At 53.0% G+C, this 18,980-nt stretch overlaps 1 protein-coding gene across 5 annotated transcripts in view; it reads left to right on the forward strand.

The window, feature by feature from the left end:
• Positions 1-15,096, forward strand: part of PIK3R6 (phosphoinositide-3-kinase regulatory subunit 6) — a 32,923-nt gene extending 17,827 nt beyond the window's left edge. For all 5 annotated transcript variants that reach the window (XM_080560889.1, XM_080560890.1, XM_080560892.1 and 2 more), the window contains 16 exons: positions 773-841; positions 1,093-1,225; positions 2,042-2,111; positions 2,504-2,687; positions 3,094-3,241; positions 4,183-4,269; positions 4,526-4,982; positions 5,762-5,861; positions 6,625-6,747; positions 7,224-7,334; positions 8,851-8,941; positions 9,631-9,701; positions 9,937-10,027; positions 10,507-10,577; positions 11,634-11,746; positions 12,504-15,096. In XM_080560889.1, coding sequence (XP_080417015.1) covers positions 773-841; positions 1,093-1,225; positions 2,042-2,111; positions 2,504-2,687; positions 3,094-3,241; positions 4,183-4,269; positions 4,526-4,982; positions 5,762-5,861; positions 6,625-6,747; positions 7,224-7,334; positions 8,851-8,941; positions 9,631-9,701; positions 9,937-10,027; positions 10,507-10,577; positions 11,634-11,746; positions 12,504-12,660 — 2,076 coding nt within the window. In that variant the 3' untranslated portion in view covers positions 12,661-15,096. The remainder of the gene's footprint in view (positions 1-772; positions 842-1,092; positions 1,226-2,041; positions 2,112-2,503; positions 2,688-3,093; positions 3,242-4,182; positions 4,270-4,525; positions 4,983-5,761; positions 5,862-6,624; positions 6,748-7,223; positions 7,335-8,850; positions 8,942-9,630; positions 9,702-9,936; positions 10,028-10,506; positions 10,578-11,633; positions 11,747-12,503) is intronic.
• The last annotated feature ends 3,884 nt before the right edge of the window (positions 15,097-18,980 follow it).

The raw sequence follows: 18,980 nt of genomic DNA on the forward strand, positions 1-18,980 counted from the left end.
AAGCTTTGCTGCCATCGGTTCAATTTAACTCGGATCCATCAGCACATCTTCCCTGAAAAGAGGTGCAGGGGAGGCTCCCCAGGCACCAGCAGCAGCACGGTGAGGAGCTGCAAGCTCTGCAATGCCTTCCTGTCTGTCCAGCAGGGCCACAAGAGCGAGGGAGAGCATCCAGCCTGGGGCACCTTCATGCTGAAGCCCCTTTTCCATTAGGGCAAAACAAAGCTAGATAAGGCATTGCCCCCTCCCTGGCAATGAGGATCTGTGAGGTTTTTGGGGTGGAAATCCCTTTGTGAGGTTTATCTGAGGCTGTTCCTGCTGCTGGAGCAGTGCTAGAGCCGGGCCAGGCTGTGGGCACGTCCTGCTGGCTTCCCACAGCCTGGGACGGGGATGCACGAGCAGCTCTCCTCCTGCTCTGGTTCCACACCCACCAAACACAACAGGGGTTTTTCCCAGAGGTTTTATACTTCCATGCGAATTTTCACATCAGAAAGGCACTCCCTGGTGAGCTCAGATAGAAACTTTTGTTCTCCCTCTCCCACCACGGGTGCTGCTCCTGCTCTTGATGGTCTATCACACACCCATAGCAGCCCATGGCCAACTCAGGCAGCCTGCCAGGCAGGACCTGTCCACCCCAGAGACACCCTGCCCACCCTGATAGCCCGGGGAGAGATCCCAGACCTCACCCTGGTGCTGGGAGCATCCTCCTGCACCCAGAGCATGCCAGGAGCCACGGTGGATGCCCCAGCACTGACCGTGCCTTTCGGTCCCGCAGGCGGAGCGAAGCGACTACCGACATTATATCATCCCCCTGCTGCACACGCTGATGTACACCCTGATAAAGGTAACTGCTCACAGACTTCACTGGGACAGAATCCTGGGGAATCAGAAAAATGCATGTCCACAGCCCTACGGTGGGTACTGCTGGAGGCTTCTAGACCATCGCAGTGCCTGGTTCTGCTTCATAGATTGCATTTCAACCCAGGCTGAATGTGGTGTAGCTCTGCACCCCCTTTCTTGGGGTCTGTTGGGGGGAGAGCACCCTTCGGGATCTTTGCCTGTGGCATCTCCTTACCTGCCCCTTTCTTGCCGCAGGCTCCCTGTACCTCCGACGAGCTCTGCAGCAGAGTGTATGACTTCTGCAAGAAGCTGCTCACCCTGCCCAAGCCTTTCTGCACCATTGGTTTGGACTACGCTGTCAGGCTGAAGATGGAAAAGACAGCACCGGGTACTGCTCTACCCCTGGGTTTGGGGGTTTTCCTTTGCCTAATGCAATGAGCCATGGCAGGGATTTCTGCATGGGGCTGGCCAAACACCTGGGGTCTTCAGGATATGCTTGGGTGGGAGGGTTCCCCTCTCCTGATTTCGGGTGGTTATTGGCAGAAAACCTCCTGCTGTTGGTGGAAGCACCACTGAAATCACATGGGGTTCCTGGGAGTCTGAGCCCAACTGCATCACCCTGACCACTGCTCCCTGCTACCTCCGGAGCTCCAAGGTCCCCCCCCAGCAGAGGTTTAACCCAGCTAAGAAAAGAACTTCTCTGGGGAGCACCAGGAGGCTCGTGAGAAGGTTGCACACTGTATTGGGTGCCTGAACACAGCGGGGTGGGTGTGGACCCTTGGGTTGTCCCCACCCCAGGGCCAGGTGAGGGTGAAGCACATCGTTCCCCACTCTGAAATGTGTCGTGCCCTTTGTATCCTTCATATCCTCCGTATCCAGCACTATCCCCCGATGTGGCCCCATGGCTGTGCCTGGAGCCGGGCTCTTCCTCCTGCTCCTGGCCCCCTCCTGAGCTCATAATCCACTAAACAAAGGAAGGGAAATACAGGAAATTATCCCTGAATAGAAGGGCTTTTCTTTTTCTGTTGCACAGCCTATCTTTGTCCTTGATTATTTTTAACCCGGGGCCTGGCTCTCGGCTCTCACCTCGGCTCCCCAGTACCGGGTGCCGGCCGCCTTGGCAGACTCTCCACGGCCCAGATCCCGGCTGCGTTGTTCTGCCTCTGCTCTGACTCCTGCCTCTTTGTCTTCTCACCTTCACTAGGTATGCTCTACCAAAGAATGGTGATTTCCGAACAAAGTCTAAAAAGTGACCCGTACCCTTACCAGGAAAAGTGAGTAGCATCTCTTGAAAGGTGTTGTGACTTCTAGCTCCTTTATCGCCTCATCGTTCTGTAGTGAGTCCGTCCCTTTCCTGCACCCTGGGTCACAGTTGGATGCAGACACTTTGCGTACAGACTGCATGGCAGGAGGCAGTCGTGGGGGATGCAATGTGGTGGATCCAAACAAGCTTTGTGCCTGGAGGAGCACGTTCCTCCCACCTGCCCCCATTTATTTCCATGGGCCTGGCAGGCATGCAGGGAGGGTGTATCTGCTGTGACCCTTCTCTGTGTGGGCAGAGGTGTGAGCTGCATGCACCAGCCCCAGCGTCAGTAACGGGGAGTTCTCATCTAACCTCATCTCACCTCCTCATCTCCCTCTGTTCCCACCCACCCACCCCACGCAGGATTTTCATCTTCGCCGACCCGGAGCTGCTCTCCGAAGCCATCTGCAACGCGCTGGTCACCGACACGCAGGCAGCTCGGCTCTCCCAGAGCCCGCGGGCGTGCATGTGCTACGTGATCATCCACGCCATGCAGGCAGCCCTGGGCGAGGGCTGCGACCTCAGCGGCTTGAGGATGAGCCTCCAGGTAACCAGCAGCACCAGCACGGCACCACGTACGGTTTTCTAATGGTCCCACTCTTGCTGGGCACTTTGGAGCTTATGGCAAGTGGGGAAACTGCCCCTGGCACCTGGATGCTGGTCTCCATCCTGAGTACCCCCAGTGTTACTTGCTGGGCTGGGCAAGGTGAGGTGGCTGGGCAAGCAGAGGTGGAGATAAACTAAAAACCCTTTGAAATATGAAATAACAGCTGCAGCAAAAGCCAGAGGTCTTGAATCTTCAGGTTTTCACAGCAAAGACGGGCTCTGGGGCTGAAACATGGGCTCACCTGTGAGCACATCTTCACAGGGTGCATTTGCCCCCTCCTGACATCCTACCTGTGGAGCTTCTCCTCTTTTCACACCTCTGGGCTTTAACAGCATCTCTGTGGCAGGACATGTCCATGAGTGAGGTTGAGCACTGGTTCCAGCAAGTGGTGGCGGCTGTCGAGTGTGCGGGAAGCGAAGCGAGTGTGGACCGTGGACAGCACGTGGAGAGGCTGGAGAAGATTTACTGCGCCCTTCTCGGCTCCTTGCCACCAGGTGAGGCCCCTGCCCTGCTGCCTGTCCCCGCCATTGTCCTGTTGTCCATCCCCAGCCCCCTCTGCCCCAACTTCAGCAGCATCCATCACTGGGACCGGTCCTTGCAGCCCAGCTCTGCGCTGCAGCCCCATGTCGGGGATGGGATTCAGCAGGCAGGGCTCTGTCGTTTGCAAAGGGAGCTGTGGGAAGTCCCTGTCAGCCAGGGTGCTTGGTCTGCAGTGCTCTGCTGGCGTAAGGTACCTCCTGGCATGATCCAGACTGGGGACACACCACACCCCAAAACCTCGCACCAATGCGGAGGGCAGTGGTGCTGCCTCCTGCCCCCACGACAGCAGTGCTCTGTCCCAGCGTGGTGACACTGGGGCCACACGGACTGTGACAAACATCCCCATGTGCCCTGGCTGTTCCTGGTGCGAGGTCCCTGTGTCCTCCTCTTCTCCCCAGAAAAAGCCAGAGGCTGTCCCACAGCTCGGAGATAGGAGCAGCAGCCAGTGGTGCAGGGAGAGGAGCAGGACCATCTCCTTTCAGTCTCACTGCTTCTCGCAGAGCCCTAATGGGGTAGAAACAGCCAGCAGTGGTGGGGTCAGAGGGTCCCTTCATCTCAGCTGAGATCACCAGGGAAGCTCCTGCCACCTGGGTTGGAGGCTCAGTGCTAGAAAAGGTGTTCTTTATTCTGCAGTCCCTCTGCTGTCTGCAACAAAGCAAGGTCGTTCAATTGCCTGTGCCTCAGTTTCCCCATCTTCACTTCTCCCTTCCCCCAGATGTGCAGGTGCTTTCTCCTGGCACTCAGAGGGCTGGGATGGCATCCTCAGGTCTGCCCAGGGGGTAACCAGGGTGGGAGAACACCCAGGGCTATGGCAGCCAGTGGCTGAAGCAGAGCACCTGTGGGGGTTCGTGCATGGCCTGCTCCCATGTGTTAAGAGCACCCTTGTGTCCCCCAGGTGATGCTCCCCTGGGGAGGCTGCAGGGCATCCCTCTGCCCAACCCCAACATCAGCTTCCACCTCTGGAAGGAAGACGACCAGCTCTGTAAGTGGGGCGTCAGGGCTGGATCAGGGGAGCTGGGGGGAAAGGGGTGAAGGAGATGAGGGGGGCACCCCTGTGACATACCCTCAGAACACCTAACGTGAGTGATGCTGAGCTGTTCATGGTGGAGTGGGAAATGGGGCTGAAGGGGGGACTTGGGCCAGCTGTGGTTGGCATGAGAAGAGGGAAGATGAGGCAGGACGAGGGCTCAGCCTGGGTCTGGCTGCGTTTCCCTCCCTGAGCTCCCTTCTACCCACAGGGAAGGAGCTGGTGCTGTTCATCCGCCCGCTGTCGCAGAGCTGCGAGCCCGACCGCCTGAGCCAGGACCTGGACAACTTCGAGATCCAGGACATCATTTCGGAGTGCGAGTGCTGCGAGCAGACCCGCTTCTCCGTGCTCTCCACCGACAGTGGCATAGAGCGGGACCTGCCGCCGGCGGCCGAGGAGCCCTTCGCCACTTGCAGCGCCGACACGGAGCAATCCCGGCTCCAGAGGAAGGGCGGCATTAAAAAGAAGCCATCCCCACTGGAGAGCATGGCGTTCCTGCAGACCGGCTGCAACGGCCCCGGGGCGAAGCCCGCAGCCAAGGCGCAGAAGAGGACAGGCGTCCCCGCCAAGCCCCCGGCCCCACTCCAGAGGCTGCACACTGCGCGCGTCGTGCTGCTGGGGGATGACCGGGTCCTGGGGCGTCTGGCCCAAGCCTACCACTCCTTGAGGTGCCTAGCTGGCGGCCACAGCACTGTTGCGTGGAGGAATGGGGTTGGGGCTTCGCTCTGTTGCAGCAGCCAGGGTGGCTGGGGATGGGGTTGGGCTCCAGCGCTGCCTGGGACAGGATGGGACCTGGGCATTTTGCACCCAAGTGTGTCCATCGTAGAATGAGTCACAGAATGGGTTGGGTTGGAAGGGACCTTCAAAGGTCATCCATCCACCCCCCCACCATAGGCAGGGGAATCTCACAAGGTTGCTCAAAGCCGCTTCCAACCCAGCTTTGAACACCTTCAGGGATGGTGCACCCACAGCTTCTCTGGGCAGCCTGTGCCAGGGACTCACTGCCCTTATGATGAAAAAATATTGTCACTGGCTGCACTGCCCAAATGATGACATGGGGAGTTTTTCCCCTCTGTGCATGAAATGGGTTAAAAAAAAAAAAAAAAAAAGACCAGAACAAAACAATAAAACAAGACAAGACGTTTTCCAATGTACAAGGGGAGAACCCTAAATGAAAGCTCCTGGCCCAGGCTGGGGCTGGGCTGCGGTGCAGAGCTGGACACAAAGGGGTGGCTGGTCCCAGCCCAGAGCCCACCCATGGGACACCCCTTACCCCATCATCTCCCCTGGGAGGATTTGAGAAGCTGGGGGCTTTTCTGCCACCTGTTGCATTGGGCACAGGAGACAAATGAGGAGGGTGCGTGCTTGTGTTGCAGAGCTGCTGTCGGGAGCCGTTTTCTTCCCCCTTCACCCCTGAGACACGGCTATTTCTTCTTTCCATGTCAAGGAAGCGAGAAACACGGCGTGTGTTCCTGACTCCGAGGCTGAACCTGCAGTTCTACTACATCCCGGTCGTGACGGGGCAGTCGAGTGCGCCGACAGCCGCGGTGAGTCCGGTCCTCCGGCTGCCGGGAGCTGCCGTGTTTTCTGGAGGAGGAACAGGGGGCTCCTGGGTTTCACACCGGTGAATGCCTGGTTCCTAAAACAAGGAGGGTGGGAACCAAGGTGGGACAGCTGGGCTGGGTTTGCAGGCTGCCTTTGGGGATCCATCAGCCTGGGAGATGTTTGGGTCGCTCCAGCCACCCACAGGGGTGATAACTCACAGCCCAGACATAGTACTGAGTTCTGCCGTTATGCTCCAGCTGTGCCCAGCTTTAGGGGGATAAAAGGAGCTTTGGCAAAGGACTGGTGCTCGTCTCACCTCCCAGGCTCTCAGAGGAAGCAGTTGCCTCTTTCTGAGGGCTTTGTCTGCTTGGTGGGGCCCCAGCTTTTGTTTTGCAAGTCACCACATTGCAGTTTATCTTGGGCAAACTTTGAGCTTTGAGGCAGTCGTACTTATTATGATATTTGAAGGTGGCCCGGAGCTGGCTGTGGGTCCTAATGGATTTGCCATTATAAAAATTAGTATTTCTTCTTTTAATTATTCACTGATTTTCTGTTCTTGAGCACCTGCTGAGTGAGTGCTGCAGGAAATGTTTTGCCATCTTCTTTGGATCAAGCAGAAAAGCGGTTCACAAGTGGAGGGCTGCCTACGGGCAATTTGCTTCCCCTCTGCCTCCTAGCATGGTTTCCCCAGGAAAAGCCCCCGTTTCTGTGGCTTCAGGTATTTTGAGCTGTGGTTGTGCCCTGAGCTGTGCATTTCTCCCACAGACCCATGATGCTGCCAGCCCCGAGGAGCTCTGCGAGGTGGCCGGGTACCTGGGCAGAGCCGACCCCTGGTACGAGAGCAACATCAACACGCTGTGCCACATGATCCCCAAGCTGGCCACCATGGTACGAGGAAACCTCCCCACTTCCCCGGTGCTGCCTGAGCCTGGCCCCTTCCCCAAACCCCTGCGGCACCCAGGGATGAGCTCCTGCCTGCAGAGCCCTTATGAGCTCTGGGTGGAGGCTTTCGTCCTGCCGGGGATGGTGCAAGTGGCTGACTGCCCCAGCCCACAAGGCCCCATTTGCTGCGATGTTCTTTTTTGGTCAAGGGACAGGAAATGGCAGATTTCAAGAAAGCAAATGTAAATGAGGCATTTGCTGAAATACCCCAGCTATCATTTCCTGGCAGTTTGAGCCACCATTGATAGCCTGCAGAAAAGGCTGGCAGTTGGGTGCAAGCCTTCGCCTCTTCCATTGGCTTTGGCTAAGTTGTGGCAGAGCGGCCGAGCTCATTGCTCAGTAATTAGTAGGAAGATGTGCGGGTTTGTGGCAGTGTTTTTGCGAAGCGAACGTGGCTGATCCACAACATGATTTTCCCCCAGCCTTCCTCTCCGAGCAAACATCTTGTGACTGATCTCTTCATCACCGACGTGATCGCCTACTACGTCCGCATGGGTGCCCAGCCCGTCTGCTTCCAGGTCTACACGGTGAAGGTGGGTGCCCCATCTCTGGTGCTGCCCCGTGGCCCTGCGAGGCTTGTTCCCCATTGCTAGAAGTGCTCTGCAAAGCCACTGGGGTCTTTGGGCAGCTCTGAGCCTGGATCTCTGTGCCCTCCAGCCCTTCACCTCCTTGCCAGGCTCCCAGGTCTGGTGGCTCCATGTAGCACAGCTCAGCTGGAGTCAGTGATCCTGGGAAGGCTATTTCAGGATTGTGAAGGTCAGCAAAGCAAACCTTGAAATCACCCCCCACACCCATAGGTTTCTTGCTCTGCTCGACATGGGTTTGCTCAGGAGCTCTGCGCCTCCTTATGCTTTGGGTGCTGTGGTCAAATAGGATTTTTCTGGGTGGCTTTGCTAAAACCTTACTATACCTTGTAGGGGCTTTGCAGGGTTTCCTGAAATGCTGTTTTTCTTTGTTTCCTGCAAGCTTTTCTCTGAAATGGTATCAGAGTGAGACCTGGCACTTGGTACGAGAGCAAAGAACTACTCTATTTGGTCATGAAATACCAACCCCCCATCTCTGGCAGTTTTCCCCCTTCATAGCTTAAGGTGACACCAGTGCACATATCTCCTTTTAATCTGACTGTGGCCAACCCGGTGATCTATTGCACCAAAGGAGCAGACATTGCACGGGCAAACTGGCACGTGGCTTGCAAAGAGCTGGAAGACCTTTGGGAATTACTGGTACAGCATCGCCCAGACTTGATCTAATAACATGTAGCTTGTAAACACCCGGAGTACCTGGTTCTCAGCTTGTGTGGTGGGGGATTTCGTTCTCTCTGAATTTTTTTCTACTCATTTCTCCTCCAAGACAGAAATCAAGAGCAAGTGAGAGAGTGGGTGACTCAAGCAGGGGAAGAGGAACTGACTCTAGATGTGGTTTTCAGATAGAGGCACCTAAACTACCCTGCTGTCATACAGGGTATGATTCCGCCTCATCTGGAAGCACTGAGCCTGCTTCACCTTTTTGGTTAAGACCACGCCGTTCCTCTTCAGCTGCAGAGAACTTTCCTGGAAGTGAGGGTCAAGCCCCACAAGAGCTGGATGTAAGCAGAAGCTCTCCAGGACATTATCTATATGTTTTCTCAAAACAAGCCCATGAAAAGAAAAATAACACATAGGTCTTAAGTGACCAGTTGATTTAGGTGTATCGGAGAGAAATTACATGCCTTGAAGCTAAGCCAGAGTCTGTGGTCAGGCTCCCCTTGACCTGGGTTGCCTCTGGGTGCATGGCTGGGGACAGACTCATCCGTGAGCGTGCAGTGACACCCAGTGGCAAGGGACACTGCCCATGGCTCTGCCCGCTGCCTTGTACCCTGGCAAGGTCTGCCGTGCTCCTGGGCTTCAGAAATCAAAAATCAGATCTCTCCATCCCATATTCCCCTGGCCGCCATGGGGAGGTCATAGATTCCCTTTCACACCTGGGTGCTCTGGAGAACCTTCTGATGTCACGACCCCAGTGTGGTGTCACAGGGTGACTGAGGACAAGGCGTTCTTTCCTCTCTTTTAGGTTTTCTTCAATGACCCAGCACTGGAGCCAGCTGAGGACGTCTTCCTCACTGAGCTGTGTGCCCAGGTGCAGGACAGCATCTCCCACAGAGGTGTGTGTTTCCTCCCCATGGAGCTCCACAGATGGGGCTGCCACCCTGGTGGGGTCCCACCTGCCCCAGCTCCCTTCCACCCAGTCCTGAGCCTGCAGCAACCAAGGCCATGCCATGCGATCATGGGGCTGCATCCATCGTTCCTCAATGAGCAGGAGGTTCCCTCAACCCCTCCGTCTCCCTCCTGGGCAGGTGATGCCAGCCTAAATGAGACATCTTGTGGTCACTGGCTCCTGGTCAATCAGGTTTTGTAGGGGAGGCTTTGGTTGGATCCAGGAACCTCTGAGGTTGGACCAACATTTTATTCTGGCTGAAGGAACAAGCTGATAGCTTTAAAAACATCCCCTTTTCCAGATGTTTTCCCTGTTAGAAATTCTGCTTCCTTGAGTTATCGCTGATGGGACAAGGGCGCTTGAAGGCTGGTCGCATCCGGCACCCCAGTGTCTGATCCAATGGACGCTGGCCACCGTGGTTGGGCACAGACCCTCTAGTGAGTCCGTGGATCTCACTCACTGGTCCTTTTGAGGGCACAGAGCCCAGCTGCTGTAGGCAAGGACTGGGGCTGGTGTGCCCACCCTCAGCTGCTCTGTGATGGAGGGGTGCATTGTCCCATGGGAGGACCGCTCTCCTCTGGCTGCAGATGGGTGGGATGAGGGAATCCTCAGTCCTTCCTGGTTCCTCCCTTGCAGAGTTAAACCTGACCAAGAAGAAAACGACCCTGGAGGGCCCTGGCATAGATCTTGCAGTAACGTACAAGAAGGTAAGTGGGGCTCTGGGCAGCCCAACATGCCCCTGCCCACACACCTGGCACAGATCTCCCCAGAGCAGTGATCAGGCCCTCCTCCTGTCCCCTGGAACTGCACTCCGGGAGAGGACAGAGAGGTCCTGATGAACTTTAAAAGTCTGTTAGCTAACCCTATATTTGTGAAAAACTGTCCCAACGCCCCCCAGGTGCAACTCTCTGCGTGGCTGAATTAACAGAGCCTTTCCCACAGGTTGTGGTGAGCGACCGGGCAAAGGAGGTGTCAGCGTCCCTGCGCTCTACAGGCCTCGTGATGAAGGCCATCCCTGCTGATGAGGCCGAAGGTGGGTTCCTCCGGCTTAGGAGCAGGTGAAGGAGGTCTGCTGAGTTTTCTGGTGCTCCACAGAAAAAATCCGACCACAGTACTTAGTGCCAATCGTGCCTGGGCTGTGGGGTTAAATCCGTGATGTACACATACTGGTGTCACCACGGCCTGTGGTCGTGTTTTCTCGTGAATGCCGTGTGTGGGGCTCCCTGTAACCCGGGGTTCTGCTTAACTATAATCTGGTCTTGGCAGCACCTTCCTCTTGCTGCAGCCTTCCTCTTTCACCTTGCCTGGAGCACAGCCTTTGAGGTTTCACCCTGAGCATGACCCCATGCAAAACCCTGCGTGTAGAGCTTGCTGAAGTCCTCCTCTTCTGCCAGCCAGCACATCCCATGGCCCTCTCCCAGGGGACCTGGTATGGGACGAGGCACCGTCTCCACTTGAAGCTGAGCTGAGATCGTACCACTGTTCAAGGCTAACACACTGCTTCTGTTGCAGATCTGTTGTGTCTGAATGTGAACATCACTGAAATCATTAAGATCAACAACTTGTCGGGACGATCCTTCTCAGTAAGTGGCTGTGGATGCACCTGGCCCTGGAGGGGTCGGCCTTAAGGAAAGTCCTTAGAGCAATGGGAAAGGGGGAACTCACCATGGGGAGGGGAAGGTTCTGGGGCCATCCTGCGCTGAGAGGGTTTTCCATGGAAAAGTCCAGTTTTTCAAGTCAAAGCCCCGAGTACTGTCCCTGCTGCTTGATACCACATCAAATCCTGTGGACACCCTGAAGGACTGAACTGTCACCGAAATTCTGTGACCCCAGTGACAAAGTGGAGAAAAAAGGCTTAGCCCCAGACATCATGGCCCTGCTTGGGTAGGGGAGGGGATCTGTAGTTCTGAGATCAACCCCATTAGCTCCACAGCTCCAGCAGCAGAGTCCTCTCCAGACCACTTGTGTCAACCACTTCGGGGCCCACCAGAACTGAGGCTGTTGGGGAAATGCTGTACCAAAGCATAAAAGGGAAGCAGGAACTTCAATGAATCTAATCAGCACCTCAGAGAGATGGATATGCAAGAGATAAGACTGAAAAGCAGGGCTCCTGTCCCTCTCGTTTTACATGAGATGAGACGCTGTCCTGTGGGGGTGTGTCCCTGCAGTTTGGGTTGCAATATTATTGTATTTTTGTGCCTTGGACATTTGGGGTTGCCCTGGAGCCTTCGGTTTCTCAGCTGGTGTTTCCAGATAGCCAGTACTCTCTTGCTTATTTTCACCTGGCTTTTGAAAACACCATGGTGCTGTGGCCCATGCTGCCCACCAAGGTGCACCAAGGCCCAGGAGAACTGGCCACGTGTCCTGTGAGACACCCCAAGCCTTGCAACCTGTTCAGATTTTGCCAGTTTGCAAAGTCTGCCCTAGCAAGCTTTGGCCAGGTTGTGATGTCAGAAAGTGGAAGAGAGAGACACTTCTATCTTTAATCAGCTACCTTGAGTCACCTCTGAGGTTAAAACTGAAAGAGAAAGGCATCATTTGTCCCTTTCATACCCAGCATGCACACACCACCAGTCACCGTGTGGCACAGGGCAGGGAAGTGAAGCACTCACTGGGTTCCTCCTCCTTTCTCAATCCAGGCTGTGGCAAACAGGTTGAAAACACGCGATATCAAAATCAGGAGCACAGAGCAGAGGCCCTTCACGGTGTGCCTGGACAAGGACAGCAGAAGAACCTACAGGAATGTGATCAGGTGAGGATGCCCCACGTGCCAGGCTCTGCACATCTCACCCGTTACCTTGCATCCCTCCCAGGAAGAAGGGCTTCCAATGTGGAAGAGCTTTTCCGCATGGAATCCTAGTCCTAATGTGGTTATATTTGATAAAAGACCCATGGGTAAATCCATTGCTTTTCCAGGGAAAGCAGGGCAGAGTGGTGCTCTCCTACCTTTGCATTGTGGGGTGGTAGTGTGAAAAAAAAAAAATGTTTCCTCCATTTTAAGTAAGGCTCTGTCATTAAGATGGTAGAAGGAAAGGTAGATCTGAGATCTTAGATCTTCTAAATTGTTTTGTGGAGCTGATGTTCTGTACGCTGACTGCTGTCCTCACTGGGGTACCTCAAGCATATGAAAGTGTGGGGAGAGTTCAGCCCTGCTAAAAGGGCAGGGATTGCTGTGGCTATAGTGGTGGCAGTGACATATGATGTGCTGGAAGTGAACAGTCAGGGTCTGCGGTTCATGTTCCATAAGCCACGTGGAGCATAGGTAAAATGTGAGTTTCTGAGAACTGAAGTGAGCCAGGCTAAGGCCACTGGTTTTGTGGTTAAATGCTAATATACAGCAGCCCATCTTCCCAGCCAAAACCAGTCTGAAAGCACAAAAGCAGCTGTGTCTCAGCATGACAGCCCTCCTCTGCAGTCAGCAGAGAGACTTGAGGTTTAGTCTGAGCTCAGACTCCGGCCCTCAAGGGCAGGTTTGCACGAGCGGTAAATGTGTTCTTGTACTCTTGCAGTGTGGAAGTGTCGCCCTGCCTAGAGCCCAGCTACTGCTTGCAAAAAACAAGGACAATGAAATCCAGCGTGCATGAAGCAGAGGATGTGGGCCTTGTGAAATACATGCCCAAGTCTCTGCTGTTGCCCATCAACACGTTTGCAGGAGTCATCCAATGAAGCAAATGAGAAAAAGCTGATGTGAAAGATGTGACATCTGGGTCCTCAAAGAAGGGATGGAAAAAGAAAACACACTAAGAAGCCACCAACAGTGATTTTATGACCATAATGGTGTTTCTAGAGCTGCAAAGGCAGAGGTGGAGAGGGCTCACGGAGGACAGCTGCGTGCTGGTGAATGGCAGTGGTGACCACAGCCAAGGACCCCTGCCAAGGGGCAGAGCTTTCCTCAAGAGCTGAGACTTTCAATCTTTTGCACAAATCAGGAAAAACCTTTGAGCTTTTTAATTTCAGGAAAAGGACTGAGGAAAATGCAGCTCAGGTGATGGTGTGTGCTGTGTTGTGGATCAAAGAGCAATTACTATTGGTAATATTTATTACTGTGGTGTCTCCTGGCCTGGCAGAGGATCAGGGCTTGTTTTGCTGGGTTCTGCACAGCAAACTTAATTCTGGCACAGGATGATGTATTTAGGCAAACCGGCAATGGCTCCCCTGACTCAACCAGGAAACCTCACTGCAAGCCTGACCACAACCGGGAGCATGTGTGCGTGTGTGTGAGACTTCCACTGCAGGAAGCCAGTGGGAAACCTGCTGTTGTTTCAGAGGGTCTACAGAAGATAACAACAGATGGTGTGAAACAGGGATGTGGGAAATCTAGTGCAATATTTGACGGTGCTGAACTGGACTAGAACTGCTCAGGCTGCCGAGGGTTTGCTCTGAGAAGCAACCTCCTGTGATCGATGGAGAAGCAGAACACCTGGGAGACTTCTCTGTTCCTTTCCTCTGCTGCTATCATGGTGTAGAAACCCTCCCCTCGTTTGCAGATGGGCTCCAACTAACCCACTTTTATGGATGGTCATGTCAGAGGCCTTGTCTTCATTCCAGCTTGTGGCTGACTGAAATAATGGAGGAAACGAGGTGTGTATTTATTGACTCTCTGAATGTGGTCTGAGGTACCTGGGGCGTCTCCAGGGAGTCTTCCAGAAATTTGTGTTGGAAGGGATTTGGGATCAGTCCTTCTATGACACTATCAGTTTTTACTCTCTTGGCTCCCAGATAAATCCTTACCTGGGTTGCCTTCACTCAGAGGTGCTTGCTTGGATCTCCTGCCCTAAGGAAGTGTCCTTCGGCTTTGTCTGTGTGCGTAGCAGCTCCTCCAGCTCTGCCTGTCACCCATGGGGAGTCCCTGGGGCCAGCTCTGCAATATGAGGTGATGCTGACCCAGCTGCTGTGGCACTGGCAAACCCCTCTGTTAGCTGATGGCTTGTGCCAGCTGGAGAAATGCTGGTGTGGGCTCAGTTTTTGTAGCCAACCAGAAGTCAAAGCTGTAGTTTGAGGCTGTGGTTGCCAAGGGCAGACACGAACCTCCTGAGGACAGCTCAGTTCCTCCTTGGGAAAGCTGCTGAAGGTGAGAGAAGAGCCAACTATGGCAGGGCGAGTCCCAGCCAGCAACGACACGGGGGATACTGGGAAATGCTCCCCCCGAGCCATTTCACCCACGCCTGGAGCAAGGTGCCCACCTCTATCTAGGTGTCCAGGTCTGGAGATCCTTCCTCTGACCTGCCCCACGCCTGTGGGTTGTCCTCCTGACTATATCTCACTGAATCCCCCAGCTGATGTCCCTCATGCTCACCTTGGCACAGGAGGCGTTTTGCCTCCTGTTCCCAAGCTCAGGGTTTATTCACTCTCATTCTGAATGCCCCATGCAGACCCAAATTAGCACTGAAATACATTACTGTGAGTAAAGCAACACCAGAGCTGTGGGTGGGTGATGTGTTATTTAGCAGTGTAAAGAACCTCCAGGTCCCCAAAAGTATTAAATCACCAAACCAGCACAAACACCTGAAAGATCATGTTAGGCAACAGCAACATGACCATTTCCCCAGCCCCCCAGCCTCAGAATCCCCCCGCAGGAGTCACAAACCTGCAAGAAGATCTCAGCAACCGTGTTTGGCTCTTCAGTACTGTTTTTCACCTCCACTCACTCACAAATCAAGAATTGTTGCTGCCCACCAATGCCAGGCTTAGTCAGCAAGCATTTTGGCCCTGAAGGGAGCTGAATTTGGAGAGGAGGCTTGGGAACGAGTCAAGAAACATACGCTTGCACCAACAGTCTTCCTCTGTGAGCTGCTGCATATGCTAACTTTGGGCTTAAGGGGGTGGCCAGTGGCTCTTCACACCTCTGCTCCCTTGGGGCTTCATTTTGGGGGGGTCACACATCCCTGGCATGCCTGGCTACTACTTACAAAGCCATGAGGCCATGATTTGGGTTGGAGCTTGGTCTGCGGTGTCCAGAGTTGACTCTGTACCGTTGTAAATGATGTAGATGGATTATAAGTTATTTGTACAGGTGTCAGAGATGATCTGTATCAGAAGATGCGATCATTTTAATGCCAATTGAAAATATATATATATATATATAAAAGCATAGCAGAACTGGACAGAATTGTTGGTGTTTATTTTTTATATTTGCATGCAGCTGGGGTGAGTGAGGAAAAAGTTGGTAAAAACTACTAAAAAAGAATAAAAGGACATTTGGCCCTCTATGCCTGATGTCTTCTCCTCCCCACCCTGGGGCTACCTGCTGTGTAGGTAAACGCTTCATTTCCATAGTGCTCTTTTGTGAAGGGACAGGCAGAAATGGGAAAAATGCAGAAATTTGGAAGCAGGAGTCTGTATCCCCCATGCTGGCTGCCCCTCGATTCCCCATTGTGCTGCCGTAGTCTGTCCCCACAGCCCGGCCCCCTCCAGCTCTGTTTCGCCCCAGTCTGAAACACCGCCCTTCTCCAAGCATCCTCCAGAGCCCTTGTACTGATCGCCACTGCTTGTTGTTAAAGCGGAAAACAATTCATGAACTTGTGTCAATGAATTAGCTCTGCTGTGAAAAAGTCTTTCACGGGTTGTTTTAATCATCCCTTGAAATCGCGGGCAGCTAACGTGGCTCACAGAGCTCTTTAGCACAGGGGCAGTGTTGGGGTCTCCCCTGTGCCCTGGGAGCTGCCAGCTTTGGGACAGCTCCATCTTCTGCACAGGGGCTGGGCGAAATGCCTGGAGGAGCATGGCAGTGTCTCAAGGGGATAAGGGGGGACATAACTGCCTGGGGGCTTTGGGGCTGTGGCAGCTCTATCTTCATCTCTTTGCACGCCCAGCATGATGCTGAGCAGACGCAAAGCTGTCTCCAGTGGGACGATGGGTGACACTGAGCTGGCTTGCCTGGAGCCTGTGTGTGTCCTGGTGTGGTGGCCTGCTGTGTCACCCTGTGGCCCCAGCAGTGTCACGCTGAGGCTGGCTCCCAGCATGAGTCGCTGCCTCCTCCTCCTCCTCCTGCATAAACCCGGAGCAGCCTGGGCAGCCAGCAGCACTTGCAGGTGCCAGCTGCCTGAGCTCTGCATCCTGACCAACCTCCCCCTTCCATCACTGCCTTGGACAACCCCAAAACACCCACTGGCTATAAACTATTCAACACTTTGTGAAAAGGATAAAAATCATCTCTTTTCCAAGAGCATTCTGCACCAAAATGAAAAACTTTGGAGGCAGAATGAACCCAGCAACAAGAAATCCCAGTATAGATCACTTCATGTATGGAAAGGAACCCCGCAGCTGACTGAGGGGCAGGAGGATGCTGTGCAGGCACCATTAACGGTGGATGGATGTGTCTTCATCGCATGGCCTCCCTGCACCACTGCTGCAAGGTGCCAGGAGTAAATCAGCCCTAACAGCAGTGTTCACAGCCCCGTCCATCCATAATTCATATCCCACTGGGGTGATTTCGGAAGCTCTCTGCTCAGGTAGCTCTTCCCCTTTTTGGCCGCACTGTGACCCCCCTACCCCTGCCTCCCTGGGGGTGCCGTCTCCTCCCCTTGCCTGTGTAGGACTAAATCTGTGTCCTAAACTGAACCTGCTGAATCCAGGAATGTCCTCAAGCTGCCTTACCTGTCCCCTTAAACGCAACAGCACACAGATTTCATCACCTTGGCAAGATTGCTTACAAATGAAAATTTGCTGGGCTGCACTCATGAAGAGATCTGGGTCAGAACTTGAATGGGGTTGGGGACAAACCCCAATCCATAGGGGCCTTTCAGCTGTCATCAAAAGCTGTTGTTAGTTTAGTAGGTGCTTCCCGGGTCACAGGGCTACATCACCCCGTTGCAGAGGGATCCATTTTAGTGACATCTCCCTGAAGTTTTACAAACCGGCTGCAAAACCCAGAATATTTGTCTAAATACATATTTAATGTGTAACATGCAAGTGGCATCGTGATCTCTCACCCTGCTGTGTCCTGGATTTGGTAGAAAGTTGTGGATAATCTCTTTCTGTGCATACATTGATTACAGATTATCTGTACATCAAATGCTTTCAGTGTAATTAGCTACCCTTTTTCTGGCACAAATCCACTAGGCCATGCAGAATAACCTACCAGAGTGACTAAAGATAGACTTGTCCTCGAGCCAAGAATAGCTGGAACTCTTCATTAAGTCGCCGCTTTCTCCCAGGAATTCAAACTCAAGTTGGGAATGATTTTAGTGTCAAGAATTTATCCCAGCCTTATTACCATACAATACCTCAGGAACTCTAATTACGTGCTAGTAGAGTACGTGGCTGCAGCGCTGTGTGAGCAGCACACCCCGGAGCCCTGCGCACAACCGCGAGACAGGTGCTGCAAAAATAGCTGCGATGGTTTAAAATGCTGTGGCTCCTTCGGCTGGAAGTGACGGCCTTCGTTTGGGGCCAATTAAGGGGATTGCATGTGCTCTGTCTGTCTGATTCCATGAAAAATCAGACGGTGTGGTTCAAGCACCACAGGGGGAGGAGAAGCCTTGCAAGGAGGGGTGGTGCCAACCATGTGGCACCCATGGGGGTGTCCCCAGAGCCCCGACCTCCCTGGTCGGAGGTGTTCAGAGCTGTTCAGCCACCACAGACACTAGCAGTGAGCATTTAAGGTATAGCCCAAGGCTTCGTTTCAGTGTAATAATAATAATTAGTGGTTTATTATTATTATTAAACCAAATAGCACATCTTGTCCTGATTCAGGGAAGGATCGTATTTATACAGCTCGAAATATGTTCTGAATTGCCAACCATTATGGAGGTGAGTGAGGCAGAGGGTTCATTTGCTGAAGAAACTGCACCAGTTTGGTTAAATTAGTCTCCACTGCGCTATATGCTATTTGTGTGTGAGGACTGTACAACACAGGTGACCCAGTTTCTTCTCTGGTGGTCACAGACTCTGCAAGCCCCAAGGGTAAGGAGGGGGATGGACTTGAACTGGTCCGTGTGAGACAGCTTCGCCCCGAGCCGGTCTTGCTGAAGTAAGAAGGTGCCAGGGCATTTGATGTCACTGGGAATATGATGCAGCCCAGAAGAACCAAACTGCCTTTGGGGAAAAGATGATGTATTTTCAGCCACGTCAGTTGTTATTTTTGCATTACTGTGCAACAACTGGCCAAAAAAAAAAAAAAAAAAAGGTGTTGAAACCTCTGTTTCTGTAAGTTTTATTTTTACACAGCAAATTGTAAGGCGAAAAGTGATTATAAAATAATGTTAGATTTTTACTGTTTGCCTACTTGACAGTGAACATTAGCACATTTCAGATGCTTGTATAGAAATCCTTTTTCTTTTTTAGCCCCCCTGGTGTTAGTCCAAGGCCTAGGCTGGGCTGTGCACTTCTCCCCTGAATTCAATTTGATTTAATTGTGCTCAGGTGGAAAACCATCATTAGTGCTGGGGAACGTGTTGTGCACAATGACAGTCTTTGTAGCTCGTGCAGTTCAAATTCCACATGGATCAATGCGCGCATACTCTGTGAGACGTTTCAATGGGTCCAAGTAAAGCAGTTGTAGTAGGTGAGGCACCATTTGCCAACAAACACCAAAGGTCTCTGCTTTTAGTGACACAATGTGCAGGAGCGGCAGGTAGTTCTGTTGTACGGCTGCTGCAGATGGATGGGAACCCAAGCAACCCACTGAACCAAACACTTTATCTTGCATTCTTTTATTTTTGTTCCCAAGTTACAAGGAAGCTACTGAATTCACAGATTCTATCTTTCTGGCAGTTATTTTATGCCAGGATATTGAAAATCTTTCCTTCAACTCCCATCCATGTGCATCTCACGTCTGCAATTGATTTAAGTAGTGTGGCTCTCTCGGAATATGGAATCAGGTGAAGCTCAGTGGGCACCGATCTCTAAATGTTCATTTTTCTTGTGGAGCTGATTAGAATAGTAAGATCCTCTCCAGCATTCTCCAAAGGCATCTGTAATTCAACAGCAACCATAGCATGCTGCTTCATGGACTGTACTGAAACCCATCCAGACAAATTTACACC

This window comes from Anser brachyrhynchus (assembly GCF_964034855.1).
Source record: "Anser brachyrhynchus genome assembly, chromosome: 18".
Classification (NCBI taxonomy): Eukaryota; Metazoa; Chordata; class Aves; order Anseriformes; family Anatidae; genus Anser; species Anser brachyrhynchus.